The following is a 21,138-nucleotide window of genomic DNA, read 5'->3' on the forward strand; positions in this document are numbered from 1 at the left end:
CAAATACTCATTCATACAGCTTTGGACTTCCTCATGTGCACCACATAACTGCATGAGAGTTGTTTTATTTTACCATTGATTCCATTTGTCTGAATTTGTCAGGGAGCATCCTGATAAAGGCAAATGTCCTTGATGACTATGTAAGATTTCTAAGAAAAAAAGATAGATGTTCTACATCTATTTTTCCTTTCTTTTTATTTGTAAGCTTTTTTTTTAATTTGTAAAATATTTTTATTTGTAATTTTTTTATTATTTGTAAACCTTTTTCTCTTTAGCAGAGAATATCTGGATCTGAAAAATATGTAGAAAAGTGAGAATAACATTACTTTTTTCCTCCTGGGAGATAGGCATACCCGAAGAATAGGTGCAACTTTGCCGAATACTACAGTTAGTAGCTGAGAACAGGTAATGAAACTGGCACAGCAGCCATCTGAGGGAGGGATCATTCTCACTGTCCAAGAAAAGCCTGGCAAAAAGCAGGGCACAAAAGTCACAGAGAACCATGAAGGATCATATTTTCATGTATTTCAGGGAACTGAACAGGTGGAAGACTAAGAAAACCTACAAAATTACCTTTTCCAATCAGAAGAAAGGGGGCTTTCTATTGACTGGTTAACATTTGTTATAGAGTAGAACCTAGATATAGATAATAAGAAAACATGCTTAAAGCTTTGATTTAAAACAGCAACAAGAAGCTTTTTGAGTATGTTTTTTTCATGAAGTCTTTAACTGATAAAAGGCTTAGTCCCTGACTTTGCAGCTGAAAGGTATTCTACACTGCTTGATCTTTCTCTTTGACAGAGACAAATATATTTCAAAGACTTTCCCTCAGCACCTTTGAAAGCTTTTGAGAACCCTGTCACCAGGCAGGCAGCAAGATGGAGCATGCCAAATATCAGATGGATATAGCAAAGAGAGACAACTTGGACAGTATAATATAAATTCCTCTTTTGTATAGTTTTCCAGCAAAAATCACACGAAGCAGATATAATAAGGAGGCAAAAACTTTACTCACTGGCATTTGCTGATTATGTAAAATGTCTCAAATTAACTAGCTGGCTAAGAAAAGTAGCAAAATGTTCATTGAACCTTGGGAAGTTTTGTAATGTAAGCATTAGGAGAATCATGTACATATCAAACAATCACCAAACCACCTATTTTGTGATGTTTTCACTTGCAAATTACCTGAGGGAATGAAATGAAAATCGTGGTTTGTGCCTGTAATGCCCAAGTAGTTTATGGCTGGTTTTCAGTAGAGGAGGGTGAGAAAGTCTACTCAGCTGTGTATCTAGTAGGAGATTTGCACAGATTATTTTGTCTCTCTCATCCAGTTAAAATACAGACTCTGTCAAACTCTGGGAAAATCATTTATCTTCTCTCTGCTTCACTTCACTATTTACAAAATGCAGACTTTAGTTCCCTATCCCAGAAATATTTTTGTAAGCATTGAGATTATGCAGTGATTTACACTACACATAAATGCCTAGGTCAGATGGCTAGGGAAGCATGTCATGATCCGCTAGATCATTTCTTGGAGTATCTCAAGACTTCATATCCAGCTTGTCACAAGAGCAGACTTTGGGTTGTTTCCACCTGCATTAAATCTTTTAGCTCTGCCAGCATTCAAATCCTCACTGTCTGTGTGCATGAGTCTTTGTACTTCAAAGCCTGAGGATAAAAAAGGAGAGGTGGCCTTGGGGTGATATCCATGGGCCACAAGCTCAGGAAATCTGAATTCCCTTCTCAGCTCTGTTGCAGCAATCTTTCAAAAAAATATTCAAAGCATAAAAGACTTACACTGGCTTAACACTTTTAAGGGAACTAAATTAACCAGGTATTAAAAACCCCTGTTACACAGATCCTAATGTCAGTCTTGTTGAAGAGAGATTTAGAAGATTATTAACTTTCTAAAAGACCAAGCCAAGCTAATGTAACATACCTGTTACAAAGCGGATGGGCTATGGAAGACTGCTAAAATGAGCAATTACCATTTTCAATGTGACAGCAGGGCAAATAATAGGGGGGTTAACTTCCCAGTAATTAAGGTTGTGTCTGCCTAACTATGATCTCTGTGCCTTGCTATTTGGTGCAGACAGGTGTTATCTTTTTACAAAGTAAAAGAAGAGTCAATTGGTACTGCAGTGACCATAATCACCAGGCAAAAAGATGAGTAAGAGTTAGTTACCACCACATAAAGTTTCCAGGAGATAGGTTGAATAGGAATTCATTATGCCAGGATGAATTTTTATTTACAATTTGTCTAGACCCTAAAGTACAGGTTATTCATTCAGGGTAGATCATTGCTTTTACTGAAAATTTGCATTAGCTGAGGATCTTTCTTCGGTACATCCTTGGGACATATATTTTGCAGTTTATGAATGTACTTATGTGTAGACTGGCTATTTTTTTCTTTCTATTTCATAAAATCTACATTACCTTTTAATAACATTTTAAATATTAAATAAACACCAGTAAAGACATGCCATACAAATTGATTGCCTGATTTTTTTAACTTCCATTCCTTTTTCCTTTTGATACAGTCAGAAACAAATGTATAAGTTAACATATACCAGGTACGACATAGATTAATAATGATGCTATCGCTATCTAGACAACCAAATTAGGTGAAGTAGTGTGTCCGTGCAAAAAATAAGTTATTTTTTCCCATATTTTAGTACTGCTACAATGTTTTACCTTTCTTGAAGGTGTTTTAATACAAAAATTGTATTTGTAAGAACTGGCAATCAAGAAGATAAATTGTAAAGAATTAAATTTGTGGTGGGGTCTTCCATCCACTGAACCATAAGCTAATATAATAATTAATTTATGGGCCAACTACTAGATACACAGAGTTACATAGAAGTTCCCCCCATGGGCAGACTAGCTGATACCTGTTCACAAGGCCTTAAAATAAGTTGGTTTTTTTTTTTAAAAGCCTCCTGTGACCACAAACAAGAGGACACTGGACCAATGGGCCACTGTGGTGACCCAGTGAATGCCAGTCTCCTGTTTGTTAATGAAGGCAGGGAGATAATACCAAGAATTAATTCATACATTAAATTAATGTTAACGTTCTTCAGTAAAACAAGCAACTTCTGATTATTCAGAGATAGTGTGCTTCAAAAGCTACAAAAAGAGACAGTAGAATGCTTTGATTAGGCCATACAACTAGCGTTCCTGATGTGTAATTAGCACAAGGTGACTGCTTTAGGGGGGTACCAGTTAACTGTTCTTCCTTAAATGCAGTTTCCAGTATTGTCATTACTTCAGATTGAAGCTGAAAGCCAATTAGGCATTTGACTTCCACTGCAAGTCACTTCTATTTGTGCTTTCCAGGATCTCATGAAACCTTTGGGCAATCCCTATGCAATCACATACCATGAAATAGTATAACGAAGCTGTTACAGAAGGTCCCCACTCATATGCCCTTGCTCTGTCAGTATAAGAAAAGGCTTTGCATTGATGCAGCAGTGATTAGGTCTGGGCTGTTACAGCCAGGTCTCTAGGTTCTGGTTTCCTAGCATGCGCTTAGCACTTGCATCTACTGCAAAGCAATGTCTTGTATTTACAGACCCTTAAAAAAAAAGAAAGTATAAGCAAGAAATCGAGAGCAGTGATTATTAAAGACTTAAGCTTCAACCTAGAGTTGTACAATGATCCTCCTCCCCTTATTCATAATGGTTTCAGTGTTTTGCAGATAGCCTAGAAATAAGCACACTAAGCATTTGGGCAACATCTTAAGCTCTGTTGAAGGTATCAGGAGGCCAAGGTAGATGCCCACAGTGTGTTGAGTAGGAGCCAAGCCACCACAGTATGAGTTAGACCAATGTGGGGGCATGGCTGTGAGCAGGGAAGGAGCAAGAGGAAGAGCTTATCTTTGCCTCCTGAATTGACATATATTTGACATGACATCTATGTTATACATTTGTAATGTCACAGTTGGGAGCTTGTCAGTGCTTGTCCTGAGACCTCAAAAAAACTCAATGCACTCTACTTGAAAGCTGAATTAACCTCCTCAGAGTTTTGTGAGGGTGAAGAAAACCCAGTGGGATTCCTCACCCCTCCCTCCCCCCACAACCTCAGCTCCAAGCTACACAGTGCTCAGTGAGGCTCTGCAGGGCTGATGGGAGCAATAGGAAGGGTGTTGGAGGCAAATGCAGGTGCTGCAAAGGCATCAAAAGTCTTTCCCATGGCTGACAAGGAGGGTGACAACACACAGCTCATGAAGAACATGGTCTGCAGGTCATAGCTGAAGTAATTTTGAAGACGAAGACCCACATGCTCTGCTGTCTTGGAGCATCCTGGTTATTAACTCCTCTATGAAGTGAATGTGAAACACTCATTTTGGTTGCATAGCAATTTGTGCTATCATGGCACGAATGTAAATCAATACACACAGCTCAAGGCAAAGGCTATCACGGTCTGATGCTCAAAGCCACCTGAAGATAGAAGTGAGCTGGTGATGTTAACTACAAGAAGCGTTTTATGTTTTCAAAAATTGCAGACTTTTACAAAGACAATACCTGAGAAGTTTAAGGCTGAGGAGTGGTGTTGCAACCTTAAGTTTCTTAACATATTCTCCTAAGAACTATTTTTAGGAGCAGATTGGAGCACAAGAGTATTTTATGGATTAAATAGGAAGAAGAATCATGGAATGTGACTGGCTTTGCTGACTTTCCACCTGAAAAATATTGAAGAATTTTTTGGTGTTATTTCCATTGCTATTTCATTTCTTGGCCCTTTTGAATCAGTAAATCATAATGTACACACCAAATCCAAAACTGAAGATCTTCTTCCTCCCATATTTGCATCTAATCAGGGACAAAGTCATATTTTTATTGTAAACTTGATATTTTAAGTACTTTAAATAATGCGTGCATCATTCCTACTACCTAGTTTGTATCTCAACCTTTCTATGAGCTCTCATCTGGTTTCTATATCCAATGTGTGTGTACATTCAGTGCAGCTGCCTGGGGGTTGTAATATTGCTGAAGAAGCTATTTAAACTCCCAATTATCCCAACACAGAAAACCCTAACTTGTGGGGTTACCATGCTCTAAACAATTAATAGATTGCATTACCTGGACTTCACATTTTACTGAATACTGCAAGACAGTATTACAGCACAGTTCAGCTTCAGAGGAGCTAGCTCTGCAGGAATATAGCTGTTTTGTTTACATGTGTTATTGCCTGAATAATTGTAGTGAAAGTAGAGAAAAGTATCAGCAGCACAGGTCTTTACATACATGGAGAGAAGTATGCAGGAAAAGTTTGAAATTTGTGGCTTATGGCGTGAATGCTTTCACAGCTCATTTCCTTGGTAAATCTGCCCCTGCTTAATTTTAATGTCAACTGTGACGAGCCTATATTTCAGCAGAGCAAGAATCCTTGGCATGGTTAATGGTTTAGTGAATAGATTTTAGCAGTCATTGCAAATGTAAACCTCCCTTTTACTCTTATCCTTCTCCCTTCCCTCCCCTGAGTCATAACTTTCAGGGAAATTGTTTTTGCATAATGGCATCCTCAGGGAAAAGGTGTCAGAAGATAAAGAGAAGATTTGGCAAAGTTACAATCTAAGATATATGCAGAGGATCTCAAAGAGATTCAGTCTGCAGCACTGCCAGAGAGATAGTGCGGTAAATGCTTCACTGATTACTGACTCATATGAGCCAGTGGGGAATCAGACTTGTTTTTTTCACTTTTCTCATTGGTAATATGAAGTCCTCAGCCAGGGCCCTAGTTACAAGGTAGGAGGGATGCTAGAACTATGGAGGCAAACCTGGGGCACAGGCAACCTCCCAAAGGTAGGGAGGTCCCATTAAGCCTTTGTGTGTGGCACAAGTTAAACTATGCACAAGCCAGAGATGGGTTTGATGAGGACCTGAGAGCCTCAGCCACCTGCAGCCCTGAGCTTGTGCTGGGCATTTGGGAGAGTCTGTCATGCTGCATGTACTGCACATGTAGGGCTGGGACTTGGCACTATGAAGACACATCTAGACTTGCATGTGTATGTGTCAGCAGGGTGTTTAAGGCTCCCTCATAGTCAGTGAAGTCACTGGCACCTAAGTAATTCTGCTCCTTTAGGCTTCAGCACTGTTTCCCAGGCATAAGGCATTTAAGATGCTCCCACCTGACACATCAGCCCAAGGTGGACAGGATGACACAGGAGATGTGGTTGGGACATGGGTGGTGGGAGAAATGCTGGAGCATCTGAAACAACGCTAGATACCTGTGTTATATGCAATTACTCAGGCTTCTGTTAGCTGGTGTACTGAAAAAGACCCAAATTCATTGAATACACTGGGGCTCCTTTGCCTGGCAGGGGAGGTTGGACACCCAGCACACATATGGCTGTCTACATTTAGGACTCAGCCCCAAAGTGAATCCACCTCCCTCCCTCCTGCCCAGGTCTTCATTAGCAGAGCCCTAGTTCCTCCTTTGGGTCAAGAGAGAAGTGCTGAGATCATCTGCCTATCCAAAAGGATGTGAGTTTGATGTCTGAGAGCAAGAAGTTGGTTAGCATTATCCTTGCAATTGTGGGAACCATCTGACTGCATCGGCCTGCAGCCCAGTACTGTGCACTGAAACCAAAATGAAATGCATGAAAAGCATGAAGTGCTTCCTTCAAGACTCTGGTTGTAAAGATAATAATGACAAATCCTCAGTAGTTTAATAGTAGTCTAAGGATAGTAATTATCTGTGCCTTGGATGGTTTTCTTTTGTTTCACTTGGAAGGCATATTTTAGTCTCATGCTATTGCTGATTTATCACGGTTCAATACAAGCTCACAGAAAAAAATAATGAACTTCTAAGTACAATGATGAAAAAAAAAGATTTACTAAAACCAGCATGAGATACAGACAGGCTCTTTAATTAGATGAACTGCAGGTGAGTGAAAAGTGCCTTTTTCTAAAAAGGAATTATTGAATGCAAAAAAAATTACAGGAGGAAAATAATCCATTGGTTTTTGACCTTTTTTAAAAATTACAACTTTTAGATTAAGTAAGAATTTCATAGAATCATGGAAAGGTTTGGATTGGAAGGGACCTTAAAGATCATCTAGTTCCACCCCCCCTTACATGGGCAAGGACACCTTCCACTAGACTAGGTTGCTCAAAGCCCCATCCAACCTGGCCTTGGACCCTTCCAGGGATGGGCCAGCCACAACCTCTCTGGGCAACCTGTTCCAGTGCCTCACCACCCTCACAGTGAAGAACTGCTTCCTTACACCTAATCTAAATCTACCCTCTTTCAGTTTAAAACCATTACCCCTTGTCCTATCACTACACACCCTTGCAAACAGTCCCTCTCTGGATTTCTTGTAGGTCCCCTTTAGGTACTGGAAGGCTGCTATAAGGTCTCCTCAGAGCCTTCTCTTCTCCAGGCTGAACAAGCCCAACTCTCTCAGCCCGTCTTCATAGGAGAGGTGCTCCAGCCCTCTGATCATTTTTGTGGCCCTCCTCTGGACTTGCTCCAACTGGTCCATGTCTTTCTTGTGTTGGAGGCCCCACAGCTGAACACAGTACTCCAGGTGGGGTCTCACAAGAGCAGAGCAGAAGGGCAGAATCACCTCCCTCAACCTGCTGGTCACGCTTCTCTTGATGCAGCCCAGGATACCATTGGCTTTCTGGGCTGCAGGCACACATTGCCAGGTCATGTCCAGGTTTTCATCCACTAGTACCCCCAAGCCCTTCTCTGCAGGGCTGCTCTCAATCAACTCATCACCCAGCCTGTATTTGTGCTTGGGATTGCCCCAACCCAGGTGCAGGACCTTGCACTTGGCCTTGTTGAACTTCATGAGGTTCGCACAGGCCCATCTCTGAAGCCTGTCAAGGTCCCTCTGGATGGCATCCCTTCCCTCCAGCCTGTTGAGCACACCACGCAGCTTGGTGTCATCGGCAAACTTGCTGAGATGGCACTCAATCCCACTGCCCATGTTGCCCACAAAGATGTTAAACAGTGCTGGTCCCAACACCAACCCCTGAGGAACACCGCTCATCAATGCCCTCCACTTGGACATTGAGCCATTGACCACAAGTCTTTGAGTGCAACCATTCAGCCAATTCCTTATCCACTGAGTGGTCCATCCATCAGATCCATGTCTCTCCAATTTAGAGACAAGGATGTCCTGAAGGACAGTGTCAAATGCCTTGCACAAGTCCAGGTAGATGACATCAGTTTCCCTTCCCTTGTCCACTAACACTGTAACCCTGTCGTAGAAGGCCATCAAATTTGTCAGGCATGATTTGCCCTTAGTGAAGCCATGTTGGCTGTCACCAATCACCTCCTTATTTTCCATGTGCCTTACCATAGTTTCCAGGAGGATCCGCTCCATGATCTGGCCAGGCATAGATGTGTGACTGACTGGCCTATAGTTCCCCGGGTCTTCCTTTTTCCCCCTTTTTAAAAAAGGGACATGTTATGTTTTCCCTTTTCCAGTCAGTGAGAACTTCCCTGGACTGCCACGTCTTCTCAGATATGATGGATTTCAGGCACATGGTGCAGCACTGACATCAGAAAGGTGTGTTTGCTACTATCTAAGAGATGTAATTGCAGCTATTGGCTTTAACTGTCAGACTTTTCAGGACAATAGCTACAGAAATCAGTTTGGAAATGAAGTACAGAGAAAAAGGCAAGATACTGGTCAGAATGAGCTGATTATAGTTTAGTATTTCATGACTGAACAAAACAAGTTCCCTGAGAATAACTTACACAGTCCTGATGCTAACAGATCCTCTGGTCAGACAGACAAGCTGCAAAGAGAGTTGCTTGGAAATTTTCCATATGAATGATTATTTACAATGGGAAATTCAGCTTTCTGCAGAAAAAAAAATGAGAATTGCTCACACTGGGAAAATCAAATGGTAATGAGTAGTTTCAATTGCATTGACCTAAATGGAGCTGACCTAGAATGTTTCATTTCAGTTCAATTCTTCAGAAGATAACATTGGTTTCCTAGCAGTGAGCTCATTGCTTAATGATAGGTGTAGTTTGAGGCCCTGGTCCCTTGCAGAATCTGAGTTTCCCAGAGACCCACAGCAGCTTTGGTATCTCTATCAACATGTGCATTTCCAAGGAGTTTAATTAGCCAAGATAAACATTTTATTTTGTGTAACAATAAATAATCTAATCTCAGTTTAAAAAAAAAAATCATTTTGGGACAAAACCAGAAGTTGAAACATTATCATCTTCTATGGGGTGAAAACTCAGAAATTTGCTCCTTGTGGCAAGAGACCCACCATGATGTTGCCTCTCATCTCCTCATTGAGGTTGGTATCATTCAGACTCTGTTAAAAAATCATAGCTCTGCAGCCCTTGTGCAGTTGTCTACAGATTTTAGCATGCACTTTTAATAGTATTATTAAGACCCTTTTAGCAACACAGAGACTGTTATAGCTGGGTTGACTGAGGTGGCTAGCCAGCTGTGTTGTCATTGCATCCCTGTGAATCATTGCCTAATGCAAAGGACTAGGGTGGGTTTTTTTCAGATGAGTTGTCAGTCAGCCAAAAAACTTTTATTCTCTCCTGCAGTCCTGCCACACACAGAGCAGTAAGTGATGATTCTGAAGTTATCACTTGGCCTGGAGCTAAGCACAAGCAAACTAGGCAATTATTTAGCACAGCTAAACGTGTGACTTTAAAACAGCTGTGACCCCACTGCCTGTGTCAGAGCCCAGAAAGCCAAGCTGGCTGCTGCCTTGGAAAGGCCAGAGGGTGCACAGTCCAGCTAGCCCTGGGGTTGAAGAGCAGCAGTGTCCTTGGGGCAGTGGGAAGTTTGGTTCCCCAGGGGCCAGCCCCAGGAGCTCTGTCCCACTTTTGCCCCTTCCTCCTCTCAGTTTTCTGTGGCAAGAGGCCAATGTGGTGTCCCAACACCACATCCTACTGATGGCAAAAGGCAGTTTTGCCTCCACTGATAGGAAACCTTGAACAAACCTGAACAAAAAGGTCTTTGATGTTGCAAAGGAGCTGTGAAGCAGAATATTCTTAAAATGGAAGTACACACATAAGACTCCTGTGCACAACACCCTCTGTAGTGTTAAAGCACTTATGTCATTTTGTGACCTGAAGTGGGATGGTATGCAGGCTTTCTTGTTGCTAAGAGCTTACAGCTTTTTGGCTAAAACTGTCCATGGATGACTATTCAGTTGCCCTTGCACAGTCTAAGGAAGACTTAATTCCTTTCAGTCACAAATTATATGCTTCTACTTAACAATAGGAGATACCAGCCTCAAACTTTCCTCCCTAAAACCAAATTTAGCAAAGAGACATGAAGATGGGACCCAAAAAAAGAGTTGGTTCAAGCCTCTGAAATAAATCCATCTCATATCTGAGAATCAAGAGAGATCTGAAGAAGGAAGTGTTACCCTTCTCCAGCTATGATAGTCATGGCAATGAGTTTCCTAAATTAAGTTAGTTCATAAAGTCTTTCCTATAGTATTGGATTCTTCAAGATAACAACTGCTTTAGATGCTAGAGTCTATACTTTGTATATAATTAATTCCTGTACTGAAGAGATGTCATTGCCTCTTCTTGTGGTCCAGGGAAAATATCCAGATCTGCTGGTACCTCTGACTAGAGGTACCTTTCATGCCAGAGAATGGTATGTGTCAGGTCAATGGATGGGGCTGTGGATCAGTGGATTCACACCAGTGGATGGGTGGAATAGCTTTAACCTTCCCTCCTCCCTGGCTGGCCCCAGCCCACAGCTGACTGCGGTGGGCAGAACAAGAGTGTGATCACAGCTGCTTTGCACGCCTACGCTTTGGGCCACTGCCAGAGGTATCACAAATAGGCACTTTTGCCACAGTTTATTGAAGTGAATTTGCTTATGTTTCTGTCACTGAGCAACAGGTGCGATCAACTTGGCAGTGATCAGGACTGCTCGGTGGAATATTTGTAATAGTCCTTTAAAAATAGCTCATGTTATTAGGTAGAGAACATTTTAGACACAGAGTCAGACATGTAAAAGGACTGCATTTGGTAGTCAGAAAGCAAACTGAGAGCAGAAGTTTAAAAAATGGTCCTGCTGACATGATGTGAATGCATTTGTCTGCACCCTGTGCTTCAGGTGCTTATCATGAGTGGAGTGCTGGCTCCTGGACACGAGTCATCCAGCAAATATTGCAAATAACATGTTCAGCATTGCCACATTATAGGTCTAAGCAGAAGCATCCTTGGCATACATACCCACCGAAATCATGAAGAGGTGCCCACTATAAACCTGAGTACTGAGTTGCAGAAAGAGCCCTCTGGTGTGCACCTCACTCCTGTAGTATTAAATATATGCCCAACTTCTTTAATTGTTTCTGTAGCATACTGCAGGGAGCTCAAAACTGTTGGTATACAGAAAAAGAATTTCTAGGTTCGTTCACAACTGTTTGAAGCAGCATGTTATTATTTCTGAGAGACTGAAATAATCAGTGACACAAAATTATAGTTTCCCTGCCTAGAACAGCATCCCCTTAAAACAGGATGCCAAGAGCAATGCAGCCTCAGAGGGTATTTATAATAGAGAAAGAAATACTATGAGTATGCTAGACTGAAATCCATGCTCTTTGTGTCATTTCTATGTTCTGTTGCAGGCTTCCTGAAAGCTGCTGCACAAATCACTTCGGACAATAATTTTCTCATTATTCAGGTGCCCAATTCTAACTGAAAATGAATTCAGCACCTAAATACTTTTCCATTTTTACTCGTAGTCCATTTGCAGCTGTGTCACTCCTGTCAATAGGACTAACAGCGATATTCTGATGACAGAAACGCTGAGAGCCCCCAAGCCACTGCCTTACTATATCGCTGCCACACTGCTGAGGATACTGCAGAAGAACAAGGACCAGAATGGATTTTAATATGAAAATTTGAAAAGAGAGCATGAATTTGATGGGCTAACGATGTGAAACACTGTTTTAAACACAGTTATCAAGCTGTACATTAAGAAATGCAGAAGTGTCTTCTGCAAAGACAAGGCATTAAGGCAGATGATGTGAAGGGGCAGAAAATGCAGGGACGACAAACAAGGAGTAAGCATCATAACAGCAAACTCCTGTCATTTAACATCATCACATTCTGTCACTGCTTTTTGACTCAGGCAATTTTCCAGCTTTCAGGGTTTCAGTTTGCATAGAAGGAGCGAACATCTGGACTGTTCCAAAAATGACTGCTAAACTGAAGAAGTGGTTGGTCAGACACATTTGATCATTGATGCCATAGTGATCTGTGGTGAACAGCCTTAAGGAGTCAACAGATACTTCTTCCCATCACATAGTTTGTTGACCTAAGAGTTAAGTTTCTCAGCTTCAACACCAATTCTTACAGACTATGAATTTCATTATACCTGCCACCAAGGTCATTGGAAAAATCAGATGCAAGACTCATTTGCAACCATTTAACCTGGCCCGTTCAAATGCAGATAAGGTCACCTTCAGTTAATAAAACTTGTGGGAATATCTCATTTACATCATCAATTAAAAGTGTTCAGAAGTTTTTATAGCCCTGAGTATGCAAGTTTGTGACAACCCAGGATCCTGCAATTTCTGTCTGTTTCTCTCCATCATGACATAAAAGCCAGATGTATGAAAGTTAGCATTGGTGAAAGTGACTTTAAGATAATACTGTCATCATTTTATTAAAAGGTCAATTAAAAAAAAATCCCATTAAATTAAAAAGATAAGTGAAAAAATCCTAAGTGCAATCATCCATTCAATATTCACCCCTCAGCAAGATTCCAAAAGGACATTCATGCTTTTAAGTTTCTTTAATAATCAGTTTCTTCTCCTCCTTGGAAGAAAGTCAATATGCTAACTTTCAGAATTGAGCTGTAGGTCAAATGTTTTTTTCTTTTGACTATTAAAGCCTCAGAGAGAAAATATTGCTTAAGAGAAAATATCACTTCAGAGTGGATCAAGATGAAATCTGTTTGAAGTGAAGAGTTTTGAATTGTATAGAATACTTGCATACAGTGATGTATTTATGTAATGTTGGCATGGGAATATGGCAATACAGCTATACTTTTCACATCACTAATTTTGCTGAAGTTAATACTGGTGAAATGGTTTTGTATGGCCAGAAGATCTTAGAAATTATGTGTGCTGATGGGCTATGTCTGGTTTTATCCTCCTACTGTACTGTCTCTCCCACAGAGCACTATTGCACAGTGAGGATTGCAAACAGGAGAAAGTTACTGGGTTTTCCCCCATTTAGCACGGAGGGACAAGCTCTCTGAGCCATGCTGTCCAGCATGACAGCTGCAGAAGAAGAGTACAGGCAGAAAGTTGGGGAAAAATCCAATTTCTGGTGTTTAGATGGATTTCTGCCAGCACTGGGACCAAACACGTAAAGCCTGAGGAGCAGGGACTCTGCACCATGATGCACAAAGGCTGGGTGAGGAACTTCAAAGAGGGTTGTCAGTGAGTGGGAAGGTGCCAGTGGGAATGTGATTGGAAAGGGAGGCTGCACCTGCAGCCAGCTTCAGAAGGGCTACAGCACAGCTACAGCCTTCAGCTTAGAACAAGCGTTCCTAAGGCAGCAGAGCAAGGCCAGCAAGGGCCAGGCACTCACACCTCCTGCTACAGCCCAGGCAGGGAACCTTCATATCCCAGTCAGGCTAATCTTTGAGTTCTACTATTTACCAATGCAACAAAAAATATTACTACGCTCACTAACCTTCTATTCTCTTATCTTTCCAGCAATCTTGACACAGAAGAGCTCTGTGGTAAGTTTCTTTTGGGGCAAGTACATAATCTATGCCTGCAGCAGCCCTGTGCAAGTGAACATACTATGTGGTATGATTTTTTTTATGTTTAATCTTTGTAGCTCAAACAGAAAATAATTTTCATTGAAAGAACTCCTGAGAAAATGCAGATGGCTCAATCTTTTCAGACTCTGTCATCCATTACATGCAGAAATGACTTCAAAAATATTTTTTCCTAATCAATACTTCACATTCTCTGAGCTTCAAGATCTGTTCTGATGTAAAGATAGATAGATCACTTTTATCTTATTTCCCTTTCATGTGAGATATTTTTTCTATTTCGTTGATCACTTTGAAGTACCACAAAGTATCACATTAGTACCCCACTAGAGGAAAATTCATTACTTTCCTCCAACTTGAGACAGTGAGAACAGGAGTTTGACAAGTTCTGTCATCCTTCATCACAAAAAATTCCCACAAGGCTTAGAATTTGGCCCAGTTACCCATTTCTGTACCCATCCTGGGCTGTGAGTCATTTCCCAAAACCCTGTTTGCTCTCTAGATGATCTTACAGCACCTGATGTAGGAGTGCTGCTTACAGCAAAAAACAGTTCACAGAAAATTTCTGCAAGTCCTCCCACAAAATGCCAGAAAAACAGTAATACTTGTCAAAACCAGCCTATTTCTGAGGGAAAGATGGTAGTCTGATAAATTTTCTAATGGTCAACAATGTTGAAAACCTATAAAAGCTGAAAATACTGTCATGTTGCATGACAGCCCATTTACTCACCCACAAGGTGACTCTACCCATGACCAAGAACCCACTAAGAAACACCTCAGCCTGTGGCTTATAAATATATGACACGAGACTCAGCTGAAGTGAATTGGGCTGTGACGACTTCTGCTGGTTGAGCATCTGGCCAAAATTATATAAAAATCACCAAGGAAGACAGGTGGTTTTGTTCTACAAGGGATTTACTGCTGTTGGTGTTGTATTGGAGGCTTACAGGTTTGCTCAGTACCTGACCCCACTAGCCACCTCAGGCTAGCAAGAGGGCTGAGGGGGGTGTCAGCCTAGCACTGGTTCTGTTTACTGTCTGTTTTGATTGAATATGGGCTGCTTCAGCTGCCTTTTAAGTTTTTCATAGATTGCCACTACAGTGTTTCTCTTTTGTGAATCTGATACTGAGTTTACTCGACACACGTTTAAGCTAGGGATTATACACCTCTTTCTGAGTTATCTCAGTTCTCCTCAGAAATGAAGCTTCATTTCCAGGATACTAACTGACAATACGTTTTCATTCTAAATCATTTCATTCAACCTTTCAGCAATACCAGGTTATGTTACAGCGTTCCTGAAACTTTATGCTTTCATGACTCCCCTGAGAAGCTCATGCTGACCTCTTAAAAGCCTCAAAGTATTGCTATTTATTATTTCAGAAAGCTTCTATCTAATCTTGTTCTTTCTGTCTGTCATTTAGACTTTGTTTTTCATGCTCTTCCAGGTGATCGGATGTCTAAATGCCTTGTCTAACACAGTCTCTAGCTTTAACATAATTTTCTTTCTTTCTTTTTCACACTTATACCTTCCTGGTCCTCCCTTTATTGTATTTTGCTGCATTTACCAAATGGGAGCTTGGGTCATGATTTCCCAGGTTTGCCTCCTTCTCTTGCTGTAATCCCTCTGAGTTATGCTCCCTGATTTTATATGAGCTCTTTCTGTTAAAATGTCCTGTGCTTTGAGCAGCTACGCAAAGGCATCCTGCAACCTATGTTATTTCCATAATTTTTGTTAAAAGTATTTTGCATGTGTCATATTCGTTGAAAATATAATCACAGTACCTGGGACTAGAAGCTTATCTGGCCAACTCATGGTCTCTTCATTTCTCAGAGAGAAACAACTGGTCTCAGCTGACCCTGACTCACAACAGCCCCCATTTGATCTTATCTCCTCTAAGGGTTTTACCAGAATTATTCATTTTTGTATCAATATAATTAGATTTAGTACATACACATGAAAACTTCATTTCCTGCTAGTAATTGTAAAGCAGACTGTTAGACTAAAAATCCAGTTTAGAAAGAAAATGTAGATTTTTGAAAATAGGTCTGTTTCAGCTCTCAAACTGATATTTAAAATTTTTGTCAATTTGGCAATGCATTTACAGAAAGAAAATGTTTTGAAACACTGCTTTTGGTATTTTTGGTACTCCAGGAATGATTTTTGAGGGGGAAATAATACAAAACTTAAAAATAAAATAATCCTTTTCACTGTAACTCTTGTTCATTTTATATATTTAGATAGTTAATAATACCATAACTGAATTCAGACTTGATAAAATTGATATTTAATGAAATATTGATTTTTCAGGTCATTAATGGGTGACGTGGGTTTTCTTCTTTTAGAATATTTTTCGCAGCACTTAGGAGAGTATGAAAATGTTCTATCTGTCTTGGAAGACTTAAACATAACCATACTGAAGGCAATGGACAAAACAAAGAAAGTAAGTAAAAATGTGAAAATTTCTTTACATTATATATTTTATTTGAACATGTATCCAGTATTTTTCTTATCTAAAGTTACTAATTCATATTTAAGTTCTTCCACATACACATGTTTGTAGCAGAAGTCCAGTAGGAAAAGGCATGTCAAAATGGTTGAGTATCAAAGATGTAAAGCTCTGTCTGCAAAGTATTAGTTCGGATATAACCAAAATTGTCTTTGCGAATAATCTGAAGAATGTTCTTCATATTGTCGTACTAAGAGAGGGTTCCATGTCCTATTGTCGTGGTTTAACCCCAGCCAGCAGCTAAGCACCATGCAGCCACTCACTCACTCCCCCCCGCCCCACCCAGTGGGATGGGGGAGAAAATCGGGAAAAGAAGTAAAACTTGTGGGTTGAGATAAGAACGGTTTAATAGAACAGAAAAGAAGAAACTAAGAATGATAATGATAACACTAATAAAATGACAACAGCAATAATAAAAGGATTGGAATGTACAAATGATGCGCAGTGCAATTGCTCACCACCCGCTGACTGACACCCAGCTGGTCCCCGAGCGGCGATTCCCTGCCCCCACTCCCCCCAGTTCCTATACTAGATGTGGAGTCACATGGTATGGAATACCCTGTTGGCCAGTTTGGGTCAGGTGCCCTGGCTGTGTCCTGTGCCAACTTCTTGTGCCCCTCCAGCTTTCTCGCTGGCTGGGCATGAGAAGCTGAAAAATCCTTGACTTTAGACTAAACACTACTTAGCAACAACTGAAAACATCAGTGTTATCAACGTTCTTCGTATACTGAGCTCAAAACATAGCACCGTACCAGCTACTAGGAAGACAATTAACTCTATCCCAGCTGAAACCAGGACACCCATGCCAAATGTGGGTAAGTATTATCAGCATATCAGTATTTGGAAACAGTCTGAATTTGAAAAAAAAAAATCCAAATTTTTGAAGTAGAAAACATGTTAGTAAAAGATGCTAATGACCTAAACTACATTAATGACTACCATTAAATTAGGTAGGCAAGAGTCATCTGGAGACATACTGGGGAGTTGTATTTATGTTATTGTTAAATGTAGATTCCAGGATAGCTTAAAGAGATTAAAAAGGGCTGGAATATCTCTCCCCGTGTTCCCTGAAGCTGAACCCCAGTACTCTCATGATTATAAAACCATCCTGTAGGCAGCAGCTGTGCATCCAAACTACTTAGTCCCAAAATATAACTGGCCAGTGTAAATCACTTGAAAGTATTTCTGGTAGTAACAACAGAAGACACAGAAATTTGGGTTGAGTGAAACCTCCCAACCAAGAACAAGATTTCATTTCCATTTCAGGCATTTTAAGCAAAAACAGCACTCAGAGTCTGCAAAGAGGAGGTGTTAGGGCTGTTGCCCACCTGCGCAGCGAGGGGAAGTTCAGCCGGGAGGGAGGAGACATTTCCCAGCTGGGTTTCGCCATCCGTCTGCCTGGCGGGGGATGTAGCTGTGCTGCAGGACGTGCGAGGCGGCTGAGCCACTTGGCACTCATTTCACTATGGTCATGCCTGCTCGTTTGTTCAGACCTGCTCGTTCATACCACATCCTAGCTAGATGTCTGATCAAAAGTGCATCAAGACTTTGGGTAATATGCTCCTTTTCCCTGGCTGAACAGTTAAATATTCTGTGCAAGGTGGAACAGCTTCAAAAGGTGAGGGAAAGCATAAACCAGGGAAGGAAGTGAACCTAGACCCTCCAAACCCTGCCCCAGACCCACACCATGAGATTATTCACTGGAAGGCGAGCCATCAAGAACAGAAATTTCAGCCAAATGTACTCAGTGAGATCCCATGGGGGGGAAAAAACCTTTTTTTCAGTCAATCAATGGAGAGATCAATGGGGAGAAAGCTGTGCTGCTTTAGCGAAGCTGTTATCTTTGGCGTTTGGGTGTTTGCAAGAGTGCAGTACTCATACATTTTACATGAACTGCCAAAAATAAAAACCTGAAAATGTAACTTATTTATTTAGTGCTTGAGCCAGTAAGCTGAATGCCTCTCCATTCATGCTGTGCATCTTCCACTCCTAATGAAGTGAATGTGCGCTGACTCACTGCCTCATTGAGCTGGACACTAAAAAGCAACAGATCAGTTCATTCTAGCTATGCACAATTTGAAAAAAAAAAAAAATTAGCCCTGTGTTTAAACTACTGCTAAGGGGCAGGATGTCATCTGATAACTACTGGAAGTAAATAGAACACAGCATTTAAGAATTGCCTCAGAAGTTAATTACAAGGAGGAGTCCCAGTAGACTAATCGGAGTTGTAAGAAGTAAGCATTGGTCTGACTAGAAAAATGGATAAGAAAATCCAGACTATTAATAAGTGTTTCATTTTTCTGCTTGAAGGACCCATCTAAAGAATAACCAAATGACAATTTCTTTGAATTTTGTTTTCCTGACTGAAGATTCAAGCTTAATGGGTTTTCTCTCTTTCAGGAATATTCCAACTGACTATTCATTAGTGGTGACTGAACTAGAGCAAGGCTAACACTGGGAAGAACACTTCTAATTCCAATTAGTAGAAACAGTGTGTGAACATGGTCGAACAAAAAATGTATCCTCAAATATTCTAAAGTAGAGCTTTCTGCCAAGGATATGCCCAGCAACTACAGCTTTGTACAGAAATTAAATTCTCAATTCAAAATTGGGATTATTCACAACAGGAACTCAGTTCTCAGGAAACAGACAGGTTATGTGACTTGACTACCTGATAAATCATTGGAGTGCAAAAATTAAAATTTCCATCTTAAATAGCCCAAGTTTTTATTGAAGTTCATGATCTAAAATCTGGAATATATCCATCTAAAACCAGAGCTGGGGGTGCAGCAAAAGCTAGTTAGCATACTGAGATAGCCTGGATAAATGTTCACCATCAGTGACACACTAGATGTGATGTAGCTCCTAGGTCAAGTTGACTCCCCAGCTCAGAAAAGCAGGTGCTCAGAAATGTGTGGTTGGTTATGAATGGCCATTGGCATGTATCAGAGCAAGGCTTGCGTTTCCTCTCCTAGTACAAAATAAAACTTTGTCACTGCTCTGCCACTGCAGCCACCTGGTCCCTTGAATAGTCACTGAGTAATGGGAGCATTTATTACTATCTTCTAAGCCATCACCTAGTTGGAAAATTCATATATAGAAAAAAAGCCCAGAATTGAAGACCTATGCTGTCAGAGCTACAAAGACATGGTGTACCTATAGTGGCTGAGTCAGTTTCCAGTGATCAGTACCAAATTTCCAAGGACCAAATTATCCTATTAAAAACTAAAAGTAAAAACTGCCGAGATTGGTCCTGAACTCTACTCTGCAGAGCACGGGGCTGGTTATGGACCCAGTCCTCAGGGTTGCTGTGAGCTTTCCACTCCCTCTGACTTTTCGTGGATTGGAGAAAGTTCAGCACCTTTTACTATCAGTCTCTGCTAAACTTTCCCAGAGTGCATGCCACTCTGGCATGAGGTGCGCAACTCATTCAGTCTTAAATATTTGGGGGGAAAAAGGAGCAACTTGGTACTTCATTTGTTTTATTTATCCAGTTTAGAGTCAGATAAACAATCACCACTCCATCCTTCCTATAGAAAATCCCTGCTTTCCTTCCAATTCAAGTTGCCCATACTCAGTAGATACTTTGCATGAGAGGCAGCTGCAAAATCAGAGCCCCAGAAAAATTGTTCAGCTTCAGTTTCCAAGGAAACCCCGGAGAAGGAAGATGTGTCAGTCTTCAGTGAAAAGCTGAACATGGATCAGCATGTCTGAAAAATCTAAAAACCTAATCTATAACCCCTCCTTATTCCAGATATAGACAGAACTAGAAATTACACACACACCCCCACCCCCACCCCCCCCCAAATGTAGAGTTTAATAGATTTTGCTTTTTGGCATATGTTAATCTAAGTTTGATAACACCAAAGTGTGTGGCATTATTTGAATCATATCCTTAAATCCAGTACCCAAGTGTGTACCAAGTAGCTTTTGCACATGTTGTTTTTTTAATTCACAATCAGTTTTGAAAATCACATGCATTAATGAATAAATACCTTGGGGTTTGTTTGCAAATATTCCCAACCTGTTCAGCCTTTAGACAGAAAGATCTCCCACCAGGACCAACTGGAGTTTGGCCTGGCTACGGACTCCTGGATTTAAATTAAGATCAACCAAATTGTCCCCATCACTCCAAATTATTTCCGTGTGTAGATATTTTTAACCCAACAGATTAGCAGATAACTGACTCCTGCAAGGTAATTGCAGCATAATTTCTGTGTACTTTATTTCCCTCTGTGGTTTGAAAGAGTTGTCAGCACAGCTTTCTTGAACTGAGCTTTTCTCCAGTCTTCCAGTCCTGTGCTATCTGAAAGTGAAAATAGCAAGTCATCTATGGGAGAAAACATTCCAGTGTGTTAGTAGGTTCAAGAAATTTTGAAACCAGACTTCTTTTCACTGTTCTGGGGCCAGATCCCTCCAGCCTAACCAAACTAAACAGCACCTGGGAAGACAGGAAGCCCTCAGGGCTGTAGGAGTGGTTCATGCTCCGTTGCTGGAAGGTGCTGAGCTAAAAATGCAGATAAATAGATATAGCAAAGGACATCTTTCAGCAGGGAAAAGACTGAGTTGCATTTGCAAGAAACATACTTTTAATACAAAAACCATCTTACCAGAGGATGCTAGGGGAGCTACAGTCCTTCCGTTTTGGTACTTGTCTCTTGTGTTTTATCCTTACACAAGGAAGGGAAACACATATCTGAGGATTTTTAGAGGGATTTGTGGCATTTGGTCTTTGATCATTTCTCTCATTAGGGTGGAGAGTCTGCATGAGTTGCTTATAGAGGAGTGGTGAGGACAGATTAATCATTGGTGTCAGTTGTTTTTCCTGTACCTGCCAGGTCGATATTTTCCTGATCAAAGTACAAGCTGGGATAGTTCTGT

General features: G+C 40.8%; 1 protein-coding gene across 1 annotated transcript in view; it reads left to right on the forward strand.

Annotated features, from left to right (window-relative positions):
* The window catches only part of NECAB1 (N-terminal EF-hand calcium binding protein 1), a 72,502-nt gene that overhangs the window by 20,786 nt on the left and 30,578 nt on the right, over positions 1–21,138 (forward strand). Inside the window, exons 4-5 of the mRNA XM_052787236.1 lie at positions 13,686–13,711; positions 16,094–16,191. Coding sequence (XP_052643196.1) covers positions 13,686–13,711; positions 16,094–16,191 — 124 coding nt within the window. The remainder of the gene's footprint in view (positions 1–13,685; positions 13,712–16,093; positions 16,192–21,138) is intronic.

Source organism: Harpia harpyja, chromosome 5 (assembly GCF_026419915.1).
Source record: "Harpia harpyja isolate bHarHar1 chromosome 5, bHarHar1 primary haplotype, whole genome shotgun sequence".
Lineage (NCBI taxonomy): Eukaryota > Metazoa > Chordata > Aves > Accipitriformes > Accipitridae > Harpia > Harpia harpyja.